Genomic DNA, 19,764 nt, shown 5'->3' on the forward strand with positions numbered 1-19,764 from the left:
TGCCTCAGGGCCTTTGCACATCCTATTCCCTCAAGGTTTGGAATGCTCTTCTCCTCACTCTCCTGAGATGGGTCTCTTCCTCCATGGAGCCTTAGGTTAACTGTCTCATTTTCAGAGAGGCCTTTCATGACTGCTGCTGCTGCTGCTGCTGCTAAGTCGCTTCAGTCGTGTCCGACTCTGTGCAACCCCATAGACAGCAGCCCACCAGGCTCTCCCGTCCCTGGGATGCTCCAGGCAAGAACACTGGAGTGGGTTGCCACTTCCTTCTCCAATGCAGGAAAGTGAAAAGTGAAAGTGAAGTCACTCGGTTGGGTCTGACTCGTCGCGACCCCATGGACTGCAGCCTACCAGGCTCCTCCATCCATGGGATTTTCCAGGCAAGAGTACTGGAGTGGGGTGCTACTGCCTTCATGACTACTCATTCAAAAACAAAACAAATCTCTATTGCTGTCTTTGAATAGCATCTTATTTCCTGTTTAACAGTCACCACAATTATACACTGTATTTCTCATTTTTTGTATTTTATGATTCGCTCTTTAGCTGGAATCTTGTTTTTTTTTTTTTTTTTTATTTCATTTTTGTGGCTGTGCCATGCAGCTTCCCCGACCAGGGATGGAACCCGTGCTCTCTGCAGTGAAATCACAGAGTCCTAACCACTGGGATGCCAGGGAAGTCCTTAGCTAGAATCTTGACAGGAGAAATTCTTATTTGGGATTTCAATGATGCATTAAAAAAAAAAAAAAAAAAGCCCCTCCACAGGAGGGACAATCATGACCCAAGTGAAGAATCACTGATTTTATAGTTGCCAATATTTCATAGTTTGCAGTATACCCCTACTTGCATGATTCCCATCTCTTCCGCAGACTTCGCTGTGAGCCAAGCGCCTCCTCAGAGTGGGCTGTCAAGAGATGTTAAAACCAAAAAACAGACCCTCTTTTTTCCCTAATATCAGGATGTTTTCATGTCCAATCCCCGTTTAAGTAAACTATGATACTGAAGTATGTATATACATCTAGAAAAGTGCAGGCAGTAAGTGTGCAGTTCTGTGAATTCTCACAAACTGTAGCTCCTCATGCTCCTGCACCCAGACTGAGAAAGTGAGCATTCCCAGGACTCTACAATCCCCTTGGACTTCATCCTGTTACAGCCTTTCTGCTTTCTAGAGGTTACCACGGGGCGGCCTTGCAAAGCCATAGATGCTTCTGTCTGGTTTTGAGCTCTCCAGAAATAGAGTCACTCCTGATGTACTGTCCTGTGTCTGGCCTCTCTCACACCCTCCACGATTGTGACTATGCAGGCAGAAGGAGATGACCCTTTTCAGGGTTGCATTGCATTCCACTGTCTCCTGGTTTGAGGGTCTTGTCCATTTAAGCCTTTCTAGTGGTATCTCACACAGCTTTAATCCATTTCCCTGATGACTTCCCTGGTGGCTCAGATGGTAAAGAATCTTCCTGCTATGCAGGAGGCCCGGTTTTGATCCTTGGGTCGGGAAAATCCCCTGAAGAAGGGAATGGCAGCCCACTCAGGTATTCTTGCCTGGAGAATTCCTTGGACAGAGGAGCCTGGTAGGCTACTGTCCATGGGGTCACAAAGAGTCGGGCATGTAGTGTGAGGGGGTTTCTGGCTTCTAGTTCTGTTCCACTGACTCATGTGGTGTTTTTGCTAATATAACACTCTCATAATTATTATAGTTTTATGTCTCACTCTCATTTTTCAATTTTATTCATCTTCTTCAAGGCTGTCTTGGTGGTTCTTAACTCTTTTCATTTTCAATATATATTTTTTCATACATTTACAATATATTTTAGAATTATCTTATCAATCTCTACCAAAGAACTTGCTAGGATATTTTCATAGGATTGTAATAAATTTACAGACTATTATTGCTTGTTATACATTCAAAATGCTTTTCATCCAGTAAGTTATTTTCTCCTATTTTATAATCATTTTTGGTATTTGATTGCCAAAAATATAAAATTCATATCATTTGGTCTGTTTTAAGTGCTTCTCTATAACTAGTCTGACCTATTGTCCTTTTTTCTGCACTGATTCTCTGTACAAGATGAGCCCCCTTTGCTAATGCACACCACATCCACTCTCACTCTCTCATTCTATGCCTTTCCTCACATGTTTAATAGTGCCTCCTACCCACTCCTGTTACTATTCCAAACTTTCAAAATCCTTGTTTTCCCAACAGATCTGTTAGAGTCTCCTTTCATTTACCTCCCACCACTGTAACACACAATCATCTCACTGGGTTATGTATAACGTGCTGGTAATTCACTTCACCCCCTAAATCATATGTTCATGAAAAAGTCTATTTCAGCTGTGAACACAGTAGGCACTCTGCATATCTAGTTGAATTAATTCCAATTCATTATAGACAAAACAGGTATCTGAATCATAAAACAACCAGAAAAAAAAAAAATCTTCCTCACTCATTTAATCTCAGTGGATTTACCAATAAGGTATAGAGTGACGTGAACTACTTCCTTTTCAAACTCACAATGTTGTAAGCAGCTATCCGAATGTCCTGAAGTAAGGGATAAAGGAATTAGGAATCCTAGAACTGCTAATTTCCATACTGTTAGAGTCAAGCCTCTCTGTCCATGCTTCAGTTTACTCTCAAGGGAGAGTGGATATTTTGGGGAAGGTTGTCAAGTTTTAACTTCAAGATCCACTAGGCAAACTTACCAGGAGATGGGATTTCCTTTTGTGGTGATGTAAATGTTTTGAAACCAGATAGAGGGGGGCGATTGTATAACCTTTTAAAAGATCTAAAAGTCATTGAACTGTACACTTTAAAATGGTTAATTTCATGTGATGTGAACTTCAATCTAAAAAACAAAAAAATCCAGCAGTTGAATATGTCTTTGATCTGTAACTCTTTTCAACTGGTGGCCAGCTGCTTCCTTTCCTACAGCACCTGACTCAAAACTAAGGAGAGGAGATGAAATGTTCCTCTTTGTGTTTCTAACTTGTGTTTACAAGGAGGGCATGTGTATGACCAGTCTGGCTTAAAGTACCTTGGGCTTTTCTAAACTGACTCTGGGGCGAACACGGAGTGCACGTCTGGTTCAACAAGAAAGGAGAACATGAATTTCATTGTGACTTTCATAACTGTCTACACCAGCTCAGTCCATCTCAAACTTTGAGCAGTTACATATATTAAAGAAACAGAACCAAAATAACCTCAGAGCTCTGCCTCCAAACTACCACTGGGTTTGGGTAGCAAAGATAACATACACCCACAAAGGGTTAGCTGCCCATGATAATGAAGGTCCCGTAACACGCAGAACAGCCACAAGTCAGCTCATGAACTGCACTGATGTCTCCAAATTAAACCTATTGTTCAATTTCAAGAGGGTACCAGGAAAGGCACAAGACTCCACCCAAATTCGGTAGATTTAGACAGGTGTTTAGAGGAAAATCATAGGAATTAGAATAGCTCTTTAAAGAAACATTACTTCCCAGAGCATGTTGGGGAGAAGAAAAAAACTGAAGTATTTTTATTAACCTTTAGAAAGTACGAAAATCATATTGGCCCCTCTTACCCACATTCTTTATTTTAAAAGAGTAATTCTCAAAGTGTGCTCAACAGTCCCATAGATCTGTCTCTTGCTTCAACAGTGATTGGACAGAACAGATCCAGGGTTGTCCCTTTCCCCAGCCTCAGACCACCCTCCAACCTTTTTTCCAGTCGCAACCTTTAGCATCAGCCACTCAGCTGTCCACGATCACCGGGACCAGCCACCATTTGCTGAGCTTAACTCCTTATTAACGATCAACCATGAGCTCTCAGATTCGTCAGAATTATTCCACTGAGGTGGAGGCCGCCGTCAACTGCCTGGTTAACATGCATCTGCGGGTCTCCTACACCTCCCTTTCTCTGGGCTTCTATTTCGACCGTGACGATGTGGCTCTGGAGGGTATGGGCCACCTTTTTCTGCAAATTGGCCAAGGAGAAGGGCGAGGGTGCAAAGCATCTCTTGAAAATGCAAAATCAGTATGGCATCCGTGACCTCTTTCTGGACGTGTGGAAGCCGTCTCAAGATGAGTGGGGTAAAACCCAGGATGCTAGGGAAGCTGCCCTTCTCACAGAGAAGAACCTGAGCCAGGCCCTTTGGGATCTGCATGGCCTGGGTTCTGCCCGTGCAGACCCCCACATCTGTGACTTGCTGGAGAACCACTTTCTAGATGAGGAGGTGAAACTCACCAAGAACACGGGTGACCACCTGACCACTTCTGCAGGCTGGCTGGTCCCCAGGCTGGGTTGGGCAAATACGTCTTCGAAAGGCTCACTCTCAAGCACGACTAGGAACTTCTGGAGACCAGTGGCCATTGAGAAGTCCCCGTAACGTCAGGGCTGCCTGAAACCCCTCTCTGCAGCCACTAGGCAGCTTTTTAACACTCAGGAGCCCTCTCTCAAGCCTTGGACCAAATGGAAACGATAAAGTGTTTTTGCAGCATCAAAAAAAAAAAAAAAAAAAAAAACCTAGAGTAATTCTATCATATCTTAGGATTTTTAAAGTATCATTCCAGAAGCCAAAAACCAATTTAGGTATTAGGATACCATTAGCTTTCCATGTAGGCAGCACTGTCCCAGAATTTGCAGAATTTAGGTACAGACAGCAAAAGTTAGCAAAAGTAGGTCAGATGGAAAATGTTAGATTTGTGGTGATACAAGAAATTATACATTATTTATATTTCCTTCCCTCTCCTTAGAGCATTAATATACTTGTTAAGTTCAAATGATGGGTAAGCACTGAATTAGAATTACATCTCCTCAGTGCTATAATTGTTAGCATCACCACTCTCAATTTAGAAAGGGATGAAAATCATGTGGTTGGCCTTAATGACAAGAAAAGTCACAGGATAGTTTCTAATTTATAATGCTTAGCATTAATGTGCAATTTTGAGTTTTCGCCATTAGATCCCTTAAACAAAATAATAATTCTGTACATTCAGTTTGTGTGTGTTTTCATACTAATGCCTGAGAGGCAGGGTGATGCTGGTGATTGAGAGTTAATTTGCATCTTAATTCTGAACTCTGGAAGGTCAAGGCAGACCACCAGGATCCTACTTTCTGTTAGTAAGTGCTGTGGGACCCAGTGAAGGGTCTTTGGGAGCTGTGGTCTGTCACCTGGAACACAAGAATGATGAGCCCTGAACAAACACAGTGATCAGAAAGTACCTGAAAGTAGAGAGAGTCAAATTTTGTAAACTGGGACGCTGACTAAGCCTGTGACACTTAGATTCACTCTAATCAAGCCTTTGGACAACTTCTCCTCAATCTTTTTTGTGCGTGCATGATAAGTTGCTTCAGTCATGTCTGACTCTGTGCAACCCTACGGACTGCTTCCTTCCAGGCTCCTCTGTCCATGGGATTCTCCAGGCAAGAATACTAGAACGGGTTGCCGTGCCCTCCTCCAAGGGATCTTCCTGACCCAGGGATGAAATCCATGTCTCTCACGTCAATCAGGTTCTTTACCACTAGCGCCACCTGGAAAACTCCCTAATCCTTTTTGGTTGCTTAAAAGAAGCTGTAATCAAATGCATGGATGTTCTCTGGCTAGTACAGGTACAGTGAAGGGTTGGAGAGGTGAGGGGCAGACAGAGCCCTGGGAAGCACACTGGGGCCACCCAGAGAGGCCCCTCAGGTGACAATGAAGTGGATGTTGACAATTACAAAACCGAGGTATCAGTTAAAAAGACTGTGGTGCTCAGGGGAACACAGCATGGTAGTAACAGAGACCTAAGTCCCTGACAGTCCTTGTGATCGGCTTGATCCAAGCAAACAAAGGTTAGTTTTAATTTCGTGTTTTTATAGCACCCTCCCCAAGCCAAATGGACTGTGGGTGATTTTAAGATAGCAGAAAGACCCACAGACGGTCATTTTACCAAAACAAGGCCTGTAAAAATGGATCCTGTACACTCTGATGTCTATCTTAAGAAGCTATGAGAATGTCAAAAACCTGAAACCACTATTTCTCAATACTGTCTCTAGATGAATTGTTTCCACTTTTGTGTTAATACTTCAAGGCCCTTTATTGTAAAATAGTACAATTTTATCTTGGACTATACATATAAACAGGCAATGTATGCCAAGGTTACTGTGGGTTCCAAAACTATAATGATGTTAAGTAAAGACAGAGTACACAGTTTCATTCTTAGAGCTGACAAATTTCCCAGTCTTTATTTGATAGACACATATATCATACCATGCTTTCACAGCTCTAAATTAGCATCTAAAAGTATCTCTGTTTCCCTCTGCCTTTGATAGGGTTGTTTTATGCTTCTGAGATCTGGTCAGGGCAGGCAGCATTTTCCTGCGCCGTGGTGATCGAATATTTAGGTGACTGTAAAGATACTGATACCCCTCAGTATCTTGGACTCAGTTAAGTGTTAATAGTAATCTGATAATATTGCTAAAGCATTATTAACCTATGCACTTAGCATGCATTATAAAGTGATGCATTTCTAACAGTATCTGAGCTAGGTTAATGTAATCATCTCATCTCTGTTTCTCACCTAAAACTGAAGCATCATCCAATATATCTTTTTCCTTTTTTTCCCAGTGTACCTTTTAATAAATGATTTAAGTCTGGGACAACCACAGGATTATAACTTGGAAACCCCCTTTTTCTTCAACTGCTTCTTTGCCCGCTGAAGTCTCAGAGCTATTCTAAGTGATAAGAAGGTACCGGGTACACACTCAGTTGCTCAGTCATGTCTGACTCTTTGTGACCCAAAGACTGTAGCCCACCAGGCTTCTCTGTCCATAAGATTCTCCAGCAAGAGTACTGAAGTGCATTGCCATGCCCTCCTCCAGGGACACACTGGCTAAGTTTCTTTAAACAACTCACTAGAAGTCCAGTGGTTAGGACTCTGTGCTTCCACTGCAGGGGGCACAGGTTTGACCCCTGGTCAGGAAACTGAGATCCCATAGGCTGGGCAGTGCAGCCAAAAAGGATAAATTCATTAATTTAATTTAAAAAAAAAAAAAAAACAATACCCAGAGAGGGTAGATGTGGGGTGCCTTTTATTCTTATGATAATAGTTCAAAATGAAATAAAAATAATGTGGCAACAATAAGGAAAGCCAGTTTATGTAATAATAAATGTGAAAAAGCAACACCAACGCCTGAATTTCTTTCTTCCCCTCTTGGATCCCTTCCTGAAGCAATGATGGAAACAAAACCACCACTTGGAATCTTGCTGACTCTGTAACAGTTGATACAGTGAAACATGCCAGCCTGCTCTCTTATGCACCGGCTTGAGCAGTCAGTCATAAATAAGGGTGCAGCAGTTTGATCAAGCAGGAAGCTGAAGTCATGGCTGTTCTTACCTGATGTTCGGCCATCTGGCTCTCGGGACTCCTGCCCTGCTCCAGACTCTCACTGAGTTTCATCTCGATGGCCTCCATTTTCGTGGAGATGGACTGGAGGGAGTCCTGGTACTTCTGCTGGCGTTCCAAGGCTTCATAGAGTGTGCGCTGCTTCTCGCTGATCTAAAGAAGAAAAGGGATATTACCAAATGTTTCCCACCCCTTATCTTCTAGATTACGACATTTCTTTCCTCACTGCTTTACCTCTGTGACCCAACTGAGGCTATTCAACTGTACACGGGATGTGTAAGCATTAGGCACTAATTTCATAAGACAATCGCTAAGGAAATCTGGTGTCTTGCGTGTGTGCACAGTTGTGTCCGACTCTTTGCGACCCTAGGACTGCAGCCCGCCAGGCTCCTCTGTCTCATGGGCTAAATAATCCCACATCTGGCAGACTTACCACATTCTTTAAGGTTTCCCAAGAGCGCTGCAGATCGTCCAGCTTCGCAGTAGCGGAAGGCTCCAGTCCCGGTTCATAGAGTTCTTGGGGTGGGACCGTGCTGGGGGGAACCTTGGCAGCATCGGTCTGTAACCTCTCAGGAGATAAGGCTTGGTAATAAGCGATGTCCTGTGGGAGCAAGGTACAGTGTTAGATGCAAGAGGAGGACAAAACTTAGGTCACTGTGCTTGTCATGCAGAGGAAAGTTTTAGGATTCTTACCTGGCCCCGGGGGCTACAACCATCAAAGTTAGTAAACTCTTGTGGTAAGAAGGTCATATCAAAGCACACTGTTGTTGCTTTCAAATGTTGATTCATATAAAAAGCAATTTACCAATATTTCAAGTTACCAAAACTCATTCCTATTTTATATTTGGCAAAATTAAAATACAAAGAATTTAACTGGTATACACACTTCAAGACTGATTAACCACAAAAAAAGGAGAATCTAAATGATGTATTTCCTGAAATGTTGATGAATATGTTGATCAGTTTTGAATAACTTTTAAAAACCTTTGATTTAAACACATTTAAATCTCTGAAAAGTTTTTTTTCAGGTATAGCCAGATTTTCAATATTTGAGTTCTTTATTCACAGAAATTAATTTAAATATGTTGGATACATTATTTAAACATGTCTTAATTAAACATGTTAATAAATAAATTACTTAAATTATAAATATATTAATATTTAATAAGGGAAAAGATAATGGGGAGGCTAAAACTACTCTAAGAAACAAATAATAAAGAGGTTTTCTTCTATTCAATTCCTGGAAGAACACAAGAAACAAAGCGGATGCTGAAACAGGAGGCTTTTGAATTTTTTATATCTTGGGCAATAAGTAACATGACATGTTTTATTAGTATTGATAATAGAATTTACTATATCAAGATACATAATTCATATGCTTTTAATTGTTTTTATGGTTGTGTATCTATATATTTATAGAAATTGAAGGGAGTACTGTTTATATTGTGGAAAATACTATTATAAATTTCACTACTTCACAGTTGTACTGTTTAAGATTAAAAACCTGAGCCTTTTTGATGATGTCTTGGTAAAAAGTACTGAAGGCCCCAGATACCTGGGAAAAACCAAGGCAACAGCAGGAAGGAGCCTGGTGTCTTGGGGTCAATACTAGGGCAGAAGCAAGGTCATATAGTAGAATGAGTTCAGACAGCAGTCTGACACTGGAGGAGTCAGGACACCTGAGACCCCAGGTGAAATTCACCTTCTAAGTAGCTAGAGAACTGGATCCTCGTAGCTCTGTTAGTAAATCATCTGCCTGCAATGCAGGACACCCAGGTTCGATTCCTGAGTTGGGACGATCCCTGGAGAAGGAAATGGCAACCCACTCCAGTATTCTTGCCTGGAGAATCCCATAGACAGAGGAGCCTGGTGGGCTACAGTCCAGGGGGTCACAAGAATCTGACAGGACTGAGCAACTAAACCACCACCACCACCATAGAATTGGAGCAAGTCACTCACATCTTGTGCATGGACTCCCTCATCTGCACAACCCTGGGTGGATTCGAGGATTAAATAAAGTGATATCTGAGTGGCCATGAGACCCTCTACCATCTTCTTATTGCTGAGGCCTCCAGGTAAGTCCTCCACATTTACTGATGACACTGGAGCATGGAGACTGGTTCCTTTTCATCCCTAACCCTGTCACTCATCTCGAGCAGATCATCTTGGTATTTTCAAATCCCTGACAACCTTATATCCATCCATCCTCGCCCACTTGCCCTCCTTGAACATGACAGGCTGTCATCACTGAACTGATTCACCCTGAGTATATTTCTGACTAAGTGATACAAACCATTCTCTTGCCAACAGCTGTGTTTCCTTTGCCCCTTTAAGTTCTGCTTCAAACACTTGGAAAACCCCAACTATGACTCAATCCAACTTTTCCTTACAGAATGCATGTGTGTGTGCACACATGTACACACACACACAAACTGGGATATTTCTGCAACTTCTCAAATTTTCAAAGGTCTGTCTATATTCAGACTCACCTCTATTTCACTCTTTCTAGTCCTCTTGAGTAAAGACAATCCTCTTACCTGCCCCTACAACCTCATCCACCTTCCCTTTCTCAAGGATTTTGGTTCATTAATATCTACTCCATCTCCACTGACTTTCCCCTTAGCATATAAATAAATCTTTTCCGTCTGAAAACACCTACACACAGCCTTCTTTGGTTTTTTCCTTTTAGGGTATCATATATTAAAAGTTCTACAAATCATAACATAATGACTCATTACACACAAATACAATTTGCACACACATTTGTAACCATCATTTTCTCCCTTTTGCTTCATAATTCAGTTCCTGAAGATGGTAGTTTACACTTAATATGTTCACCCGTCCACTTCTAAATACCCAACTGAGCCTTGATTCTAGTGAGGCCACTAAAAGCGCTCTGGCCATAATCATCAGTGGCTGTTTTCTGTGATATAAAATGATTATTTTTCGAATCTTCTCTTGCCTGGTTTCTCACTGGAATTCAGTACCACTGATCATCCCTTCTTGGAAAAGACTTTCCTTTTACCCTCTCTGCTCTCCTCCGACCTCTCTCGTCATTCAGTCTTTCTCTTTTGTTTCGTGCACTCATTCTTAAACACTGCTATATTTATGAGCTCCAGACTCACATAATGAGTTGTACAAGTTGATCCCCTTGTCTCTTCAAATTCAATACTTGAAAAAACAAAACAAACAAACCAACCAAAAAAAACACACGGAGGATAAGAAATGGATTTAGGAAAAATGACGTTTTGTCCATCTTTCAGTGAATGGATGAAGTTTTATCCATCTTTCTAATCACCTCACTTGGGATTTATTCTCCATTCCTTCTCTCCCTGACCACGACTGCGCATGTAAGGATGAAGTTCTACACCTTTGCCACAGCACAGGTTGGGTTCAAGTTCAAGTTCACGCTATAGCGATAACTTCGTAACTCTCAGGTTGCAAACTGTCAGCCTGAAGGTTGTCTCTAGCCTGCATATATTTAGCTTGGCTTATACAGTGTTTTAAATTGTTTTGAATTTCTCTTCAACCAGAAAGGGAGCTTTTGTAAGAATCCTGATTCATGGCTTCCTCTGCAAACCGGAAGCCAGGTAAGACAGGATTCCACATTCACATGCGCACGGTAATTCTAAGAGAGGAAAGGCTGCCTAGGTCACGTGGGGAGGCTCTGTCAGGGCCCCACAGCCCCCCGGCTGTTTCTTTCATTTACATCACCAGTAAATGACTGGTGATCAGTCATCAGTCTGAATGACTGGACCAGACACCAGAGTGTGTAAACTTTTGTCCCTCACTCACTTCCCTGGCTATAGATTTGTCCATCACCATCCTCCTGTCTACACTGATACTGAAGAATCTGTTCTAAAGCTCACTTCTGTGCAGAGCTTCTAGTTAAATTCCTTCAGTGGTTAACTATTAGCTCCTGGACAAAGTTCAGATTCTTTCGTGTGGCATCAGGGTGTGTTTCCTATATCCCCCTCAGCTTCATTTCTCCCCCCATCTCCTTCGCCAAATCTATGCTTCTCCCATTATTCTGATGTTATTTGCAGTTGCTTTGCTAGGCCGTTTTCCTTCCTGCTGCCTGAAAAAACTTCCTATATGTGCTTCTTTCTGCCTGAAAGACTTCTCCTCACTCTAGAGCACTCCAACTGCACCTGACTTATACTACTTTAAAACTAAAGGGGGGAGTCCTCGACCCACTGAACTCCAGCCTTGTTTAGGTACTTACCCTGCGTCCTTCCTTCACATTCTGCTTCCCACCCTCAGAGCACTTGTCCCACTCCATGGTCACCGTGTGCCTGCTCTCACACAGACTGTGAGTTCCTTAAAAACTGTGCAAGTGTCTGAATCTGAGCATACCATGGAGTGTTTGGCAAATAACAGGCAGGTATATACATTCATTGGGCTTCCCTGGTGGCTCAGTGATAAAGAATCCACCTGGAATGCAGGAGACTTGGGTTTAACCCTTGGGTCAGGAAGATTCCCTAGAGAAGGAAATGGCAAGCCACTCCAGTGGAGAATCCCATGGACAGAGGAGCCTGGTGGGCCACAGTCCATACGGTCACGAAGAGCCAGACATATCTTAGCAACTAAACAACAATAACATATACATTCATAAAAAAACTGTATATGTAAAAGCACTTTTTTTTTTTTTTTGCTGCACTGCATGGCATTTAAGATCTTCTAACCTTCTCAACCGGGAATCAAACCCGTATCTTCTACATTGGAAATGCAGAATGTTAACCACTGACCACCAGGGACGTTCTCTAAAAAGACTTCTTTAAACTCTATTATTTTGCTTACATGGATGGTATTAATAGTACTATGAGTGTCCACAAGGAAAAGCAAATAGTTGCTTTGATGTAAAAATTTTAAATACTCTATTATAAATAATGAAAGCCCAAAAGAATAAAATAAAATAAATTTGTTACAAAAAAAAATCTGTTTTCTGGCTTCTGTGTCTCAAATTTCTTAAAATAATTTGAAAATATCACCTTTTATAGATTAATAATTTGCATCTATTTGAGGACTACATAGATTTAATAAAATAAATTCATCAGTTCTATAAGTAACTACTAAATATTTGTTATAGTGAGGAAATCATCCCTAGAAATATCTCTTGTTGGTTACGCGTCTACATTAAAGGAGTTATTATCTAGCAGATTCCTACAGAATTAAATTTGGAAACTACTATTTGATTCCTTTTCCAGGCTAAAATGTGCTTTCAGAATCCATATCACATTTAACTTTCACAATGTGGTGAATTAAGTAGCACTTCTTCCCATTACAAATGAGGGACTTTCCAGGTACATGCAGCTTAGCAGAAGAGCTGGGATCCATCCCCAGCTTTTAAACTGGAGACAGGGATTCTACTTACTACAATACTGCTCTTTTCAAACTTCTACTTTCCTCAACTCTTCCGAGGAGGAGCCCAAGTCTTGGCTTGCTTTTAATAGGATCAAGAATCCTGCAGCAAAGTCTGGGGATGTCTCATTATTTCTCTCCTCAAGTAAACTAAACCGCTATCACATTTCAGCTAATAACTACTGTCAGAGACAGAACACACTGACTGTGGGGAGATCAGTTAGTTATATAATGGAGATCTACTTACAGAGTAGCAAGCACACAGTCTTTTTTTTTTAACAGCTGCGATTTTATAAAGCAGTTATATTTGGCCCTTCCTAGAAACAGCTGTGTACATTCTGTGCGGTGTTTTGAGTCTGCAAACTGGAACTTATGGGAATTCTAAACGCTTTCCTCAGCTTCAAGAGAAAGTTTTGTAAATGCAGGCTCACTGGCCATGTTGCAGTATTTGTTCATTTTCCTCTGACTTACATCACTCGATGAGAATTGCATGTGGCTGGAATGACGGGGTCAATTTGTTTGAATAACACCAAGCATAACACTTTTGCTTTCTAACAACTTCCTGGGAGTAAAGTTGTCTGACATGAAAGAAATAAAGATCTTTTTCCCCTAATTTATATAATTTATACAATACTATGTCAGGTTAATATTAAAATTTAAATCAAAGTTTTCCTGTGATCTGGGAGGGGGGGTCAACATGGGATTAAGACAAAGCATAATTTTGCTCATAATTTGGAGATTTGACTGAGCTTGACAGTTAAAGCAACTGTAATGAAAATGCTTGCATACAACATCATTTACAGAAGACTTTCACCTGTACAAGGAAAGACACTTCATAAGATGCAGCACTGAGATTTATTATTTTAGAAGAGGGATATTCTTTCCATAGTGTTAGTCCAACAGTCAGTGTTCATTGTTCAACTTGGAAACTTTAAGAACACTAAACCCATCGTATAGGATACATTTTCTTACACAATAAAAAGCTGACTCTAGCCATATTTCTATGATTCTAATGACATCTGCGGCCACAGGGAAGAACACATCGTCAAAGAATGAGTAATTCATATTTTAAAATCAGAATTTGGAGAACAGTTTCCCAAATCCTCCAGAATACTGTGAACTTCTCCTTTTTTAAAATTTCCCCTAACACTTTTGTTATTATTCAACTTATGGCCACTTTTCTAACTCAACTATAAGGTGCTTGAAAGTAGGGGCCACTGCTGTTTCATCCTTTATTATATCTCTGGATCCTAGCACAAGATTTCATGCCAAGCAAGCTAGCTAGCTGATAATGAATGAACTGATACTTTTCTTAGAGCTCCATAGATTTTTACCAAGAGAATTGTTTTATCGAAAGATTTCATTGCTTTATTTTCCTTGTTTGGAGGGAGGTGGGCTCTCTATATCACAGAAATCCTATTTTGAATGCTTCTGCTTTAAAATAAAATAATGATTGGTTTGTAATATAGCTTATAGAACATTTGCTCTGATCAATGCTTCTCCCTTGATAATAAATTTCAGCTTTTTTGAACACAAGTAATTTCATAGTAAAGCAATTAAAAATTTTTTTTTGGTTCTTTGGCTAAAGTAAAAAAGAGAAAGCATTATTCAATATGCATTAAACAATTCTGATTATTATAAAAACATCCTTTTGATTTCTATCCAATATTTTTCATGAAAATTTTTGAGATATTTAATTTAGTATGATCTATATTTAATGGAATGTACACTCAAAAGGCACCTCATAATGAGAAGCTGTTGTCCCCATTTTATATAAAATAAAACTTAAGGTTATCGACAGATAAGAAAACTCAAAACACAGATCTAGTTAGGCACTAATGTATATACTGACAGATGGCCTTTAAATTGGTTGGCAACTAGTAAATAATGAAGAAGTCTTTGTTATATTATATGGTGAAGATAAATTTTCCATCTTCAAAATCCGAGCTGGCAAGTGTCAAAACTTTGTTCAATGAATGTTAACAACAGCAATAGAATCATGTTATTTTACAAAAGTGACATGAACATTTCATTTTCTATTAGGATGCAGTACTCCATTACAAACAGCTGTTAGATGCTAAAGCCATAATGCCTTAAAACAGGCCCTTCTGCAGCTCTCGTTTCTGTGACCTAATTTTTGCTCATCTCATCTCAGTAGCCCAGGAGAGATGGTAGGTTAAGCCAGCATGGGTCTCACATGATAATCACAGTTTATGCAACTGTCACACCTAATGGTGTGATTCTCAAAGTCTACGAGCCATACCCACAGTCTAATAAGAACAGAGAATGGAGTCCTGCATCCGTTCAGAGATCTGAGCTAGAAGGATGCCAAGTGGGCAGTACCTGGTTAACAGAGGCATCTGTATTAGCCACAGGTGAAGGGGAGCGGCAAGCAGGCGGAGAGGAGATCTCACTGTTGGTTCCCTCCTCCCCAGACTCCTCAGTGACAGGTGACAGCAAAGTGTGACAGCGACCTGCAGTCATCTGTCACATAGAATGTGACCCAAAGGACACGAAAATCGGTTAGTTATATTAACAAAACACCTGACCAGGCACGGGTTAAAACAGAGATAACCATACAACAAAAGTTAGAGTTACTGAGATCTCAATTTACAAATTGTGTGTTACTATTTGAAAGTTTTGTCCTCAAGTGACTATGACACTAGGGACCATTGTAAACACACGTGGGTAGGGGATACATGTCACATTATGCAGTTTCATTGCCAATTAAATATTTCTTTAACTTATGTTCCTTTTCTTGATTGTCTGTATCTTTATAAATAATGATTAAAAATCACAAAGCATACAAATGAAAGAACAGTCTATGAATTAAGGCTTGGTCTTTTGTAGGTATTTCAAATTCCAACTATTCTAGTGAGACAAATGTACCCAAAGTAATATATCACAAAAAGAGGTCAGGTTTGGTTATATACTACCGAAGACACAGTACATATGTGTGAAAATATAAGTGCTGGAAAACAGTGAATTAAGAGGATAATGAACTCATTTAGGATGCACAGTGATGGGGGAAATAACATTGCAGATAGAAATGAATGGAATTTATTTTAATCCAAAGATAACTGTTGGATTTTCTATTATCTTATTCTTCTAATAATAGTTTTTCTTCGATATATTATGAAACATTTATACAACAGAATAAGCAATCACACCTAGCCACCCAGCACATTACCAGGAAAAACATACACACACAAATATATGTAGCCTGATTCTCCCATTCCCCCAGAAAACTAGAAAACTGTGCAAAGGAATTTTTTTGACGCTCAGAGCCTCTGAGCATTATTGCTAAATTATAAACAAATGCAGGGCTGACCTTCAGCACATTAAGTAATTAAGGAGTCTCAAACAGCTTCGTTTCAACTGCCACTGTTTACAGTGTCAAAGACTGGCCTCGGCCCAAATGTAGTCAGAGAGTTAAGGGGACTGTTCCTCAGTTCATATCTGCAAGATCTCTAATACCAAGCCCCCTGAAAGGAGCTCAGGCCACTAGCCAGGAGACAGAAGGAAGAGAGCGCACTGGCAAGCCGGCCTTGACCCTTACTCACCATGACCACAGAGGGGTGGGCCGAGGTCGCGGGGAGGAGCTCCCCGTCCAAGTCCTCCGTCCCCTCCGCCAGCCCCTCCACCTCGGTCACCGTCAGCAGCATGGTGGCGTGCTTGGCTTTCATGGTCAGCATCTTGCACTTGGAGTTCAAAGAGGCGATCTGCTCTTGGTAGCCCTTGATTTTCTGAGCCAGCTCCTGAGGAAACATTTCCCCCCCGCCTTGGGGTGTCACAGCAGCATCAGAAGGAAACAGAGCTAGAAGCGTTCATCTTCCTCCGGGGCTGGCCAATGAAATCACAGAGCCGCGCCAGACCGAGCGGCGGGGAGGCAGGATGCGGACGGTGCGAGCGCGGAGCCCGCCTGCCGCGCGCCCCGAGCCAGACCACAGCGCGGCGGGGCCGGGAGGGGCGGTGGGGACCGCGCGGCGGGAGGCACGGAGCCAGGCGGCAGGGATTCTAATCCCAGAGATGCTCAGGGCTGGCCTGGCATTTGGGTAACGTTAAAGACTGGCAACTTTCTTTAAAATGCCTGAGGAATCTGAAATTGCCAGATGGTTCATGCCATGGAAATTAGGTCATGTGATGACTAAAACTGCCAAAAATGCAATGCTGGGTTCTTACCATCTCGAATATGTCAAACAGAGCAGTCATTTGTGACAGACGAGTCATAAAGTAAACTGCTCCTGAATTCCTGTGACCCTGGCGAGTTGTTTTTTGCAGATAAGCTAAAGACTACTTAGGAAATCCTTATTTTTGATGCATTTTCCTCCCCAAAGAAAATTTTGTGCATTCATGAAAATTTCCCTCATGTACTCTATTATGCCTCTAATGTTTCTGATGCCTCAAACTAGAGCTTTGAACTTGAAGTTCTGTTCCATTATAATGTCTTTTGATTTCCTTTGTCAAAAAAATTGTTTTGAGGTTTTAAAATTTTTAAATTTAAAATTTTTACAAGGAGCTAATTGAAAATGTATTCTGAATAGCACATAGCTCTTAAAAAACAAATATTATACTATTAAAATTCTAAAATAATCTAAAATGGTAATCCTAAAATGTTAAATTTATACTTTCTTTACTTCAAAGATTAAAAAATGAACATGTAAGCATTCTTTTTTTTTTTACATTCATGTTAACAAAAATATTAATCCTCAAAGTACAAAATCTCTGCTTTTTTTTTCTATTCCTTTTATTTGGCTTCTTCACTTGAAAAGCTGTCATTTAGTGTTTGTACAGTACACATTTTGTGAGTCTTTAAAATGTGTGTGTATACACTCAAAGGAGAGCTTTGAACCTGACATTCAAACTACAGCTTTGAACTTGAAGTTCAGAAACAAAATAACAATAACAAAATGATACATGTGTATATATATACATGTGTGTATGTATGAAAAGCGAAGTCACTCAGTCGTGTCTGACTCTTTGCGACCCAATGGACTGTAACCTACCAGGCTCCTCTGTCCATGGGATTTTCCGGGCAAGCGTACTGGAGTGGGGTGCCATTGCCTTCTGTGTGTATATGTATATGAACACACAAACACACCATTTTGTGATTGTTGTCACTTTGTGTTTCCCCTCCCAACCAAAACCGACTGTGTCGGTGTAAGGGAAAACAATCCAGCAGAATTCAGCTAGCAGCCTGTCCTCTTGACTTCTAGTAGAAAGTACAGGGATTTTTTAATCTAGGATTTAAAAAGTAGAAATCATCACTTCTTTACCTTTCAGGGTTGCAGATACTTAGTTAAACCTAATAGGATTTTTTTTTTTTTTGGGCCTAGTCACACAGCTTGATGGATCTTAGTTCCCTGGATTGAACCCGGGCCCATGGCATTGAAACCACCAAGGCCTAGCCACCAGACTGCCAAGAAACTCCCCTAATAGGATTTTTAAATAGCTATTTATCACATATGCTTTAGTGCCTAACATATGAATACTCTATAACAACTAGTAAACATGCATGTTTGGAAGTCATCTGCTAGCTCACTGGACTCCTTGAATTCTATATTTTCAGCTAAAATTTTGTGCATTCATGAAAATTTCCCTTATATACTCCACTGAGCCTTCATACCACGGCTGCCCATCTGGTAAAATTGAGGACTCTGTGAGAAACAGAGTTAGTCTCAGTCCTTCCACCATTCATGCCCACAGGGATGGTCACGTCCCCTGTGGCAGTACCCTGCTTAGCACACTGATAGCAAATGCCCGTTTTCTAAATCTCAAATTATTGGGTATAAAACTCATCTGAGTTGCTTGTTAGCAATGCAGTTCTGATCTAGGCTCCAAAAGATTTTGATTTATTAGGCCTATGAAAATCTGCCTTTTATCATTAGTCCATGAGACTCCCTTGAAGAAATAGTTCTCTAGAACCTTCTTCTGTTGTGGGTTGGGGGTCAAATTCGCTAAATTAAAATGGAGCATGGATGGGTTAATGAGTTCTCCACACTCAGGAAGCATATGTATGTGTAGTTTTAACTGAGTATTTCTGAAGATCAAGACAAGGGATGAGTGTACAAGTGGGAACTCGGGTACAGTGGCTGCTCTGAGGGAAGGTGCCCTCTGGGCAACCACCTGCGCCCAGGAGCATGCCTTCTGTGTCACATGGAAAGCAGCTCTGAGAGTCTTTCCTATGCTTTAAAAGTGACAGGATCACTTTTTTTTTTTTAATTAAATGTAACATTTGAAAAATTACAGGGAAAAAAGTGAATTCCCTAGAAATAAACAAATGATTAGTCATCTTTATGAGTTAAAGTTAAGTATATGGAAACTAGCCTCACCTCAAGATGAAAATCCATTAAACACACACATAAAAACACAGGAAAAAACATTCTCCCAGAATTCCCTGTTATAAATCGGGCTTCCCCAACGACTCCCCCCACCCCCACCTCCACCCCAACTGCCCTCCACCGCACTTTCCTTCCTGTGTTTGTTTTACACAAACAATGAGCCTGATGCAGGACTCTGTCATTATAAACATGCAAATGCACTCTAAATCACATGCCAAGACTAACACAGGTCTGCACTAATGTTTAGAACTGGGAGAAGAAGACGCGACAAAATGAACAGATCATTGAACAGGAGCCAGAGGACAGTCTATGGCTGACTCTGCTGAGAGCTGGCAAGTCATGTATTCTCCTACACCATCATTCTTTTTTTTTTTTTTTTTTTTTCAGTCTTAGCTCCCTGAGCAGGGATTGAACTTGTACCCCCTGCAGTGGAAGCTCTGAGTCTTAACCACTGGACCACCAGGGAAGTCCCCAAAATGTACCAGATTAGAATCTGTTTTCTATCAGCTACTACATCTGGAAGCTTAAGAAGTCATTCTAAAAAATTAATTTCTGTTTTCTTATCAGTAAAATGAAGACAATTCACACCCACACATCTTAAGCTCATCGGGTTTTTATGAAAGATAATCTGGAAAACACTGTAAACTGTCTTAAAACACATAAAACAACAAAAAATCTATAGTAATGATAATTATTGTCATTCCAG

At 40.8% G+C, this 19,764-nt stretch overlaps 1 protein-coding gene and 1 pseudogene across 13 annotated transcripts in view; one reads left to right on the top strand and one right to left on the bottom strand.

The window, feature by feature from the left end:
* Positions 1-19,764, bottom strand: part of SYNE1 (spectrin repeat containing nuclear envelope protein 1) — a 496,771-nt gene that overhangs the window by 167,472 nt on the left and 309,535 nt on the right. For 12 of the 13 annotated variants that reach the window (XM_027551881.1, XM_027551880.1, XM_027551874.1 and 9 more), the window contains 4 exons: positions 16,281-16,475; positions 15,061-15,201; positions 7,790-7,957; positions 7,348-7,509 (listed from right to left, as the gene is read on the bottom strand). In XM_027551881.1, coding sequence (XP_027407682.1) covers positions 7,348-7,509; positions 7,790-7,957; positions 15,061-15,201; positions 16,281-16,475 — 666 coding nt within the window. The remainder of the gene's footprint in view (positions 1-7,347; positions 7,510-7,789; positions 7,958-15,060; positions 15,202-16,280; positions 16,476-19,764) is intronic. The other variant, XM_027551879.1, reaches the window with a different exon arrangement.
* Positions 1,564-4,473, top strand: LOC113898590 (annotated as a pseudogene).

Source organism: Bos indicus x Bos taurus, chromosome 9 (genome assembly GCF_003369695.1).
Source record: "Bos indicus x Bos taurus breed Angus x Brahman F1 hybrid chromosome 9, Bos_hybrid_MaternalHap_v2.0, whole genome shotgun sequence".
Taxonomy (NCBI): domain Eukaryota; kingdom Metazoa; phylum Chordata; class Mammalia; order Artiodactyla; family Bovidae; genus Bos; species Bos indicus x Bos taurus.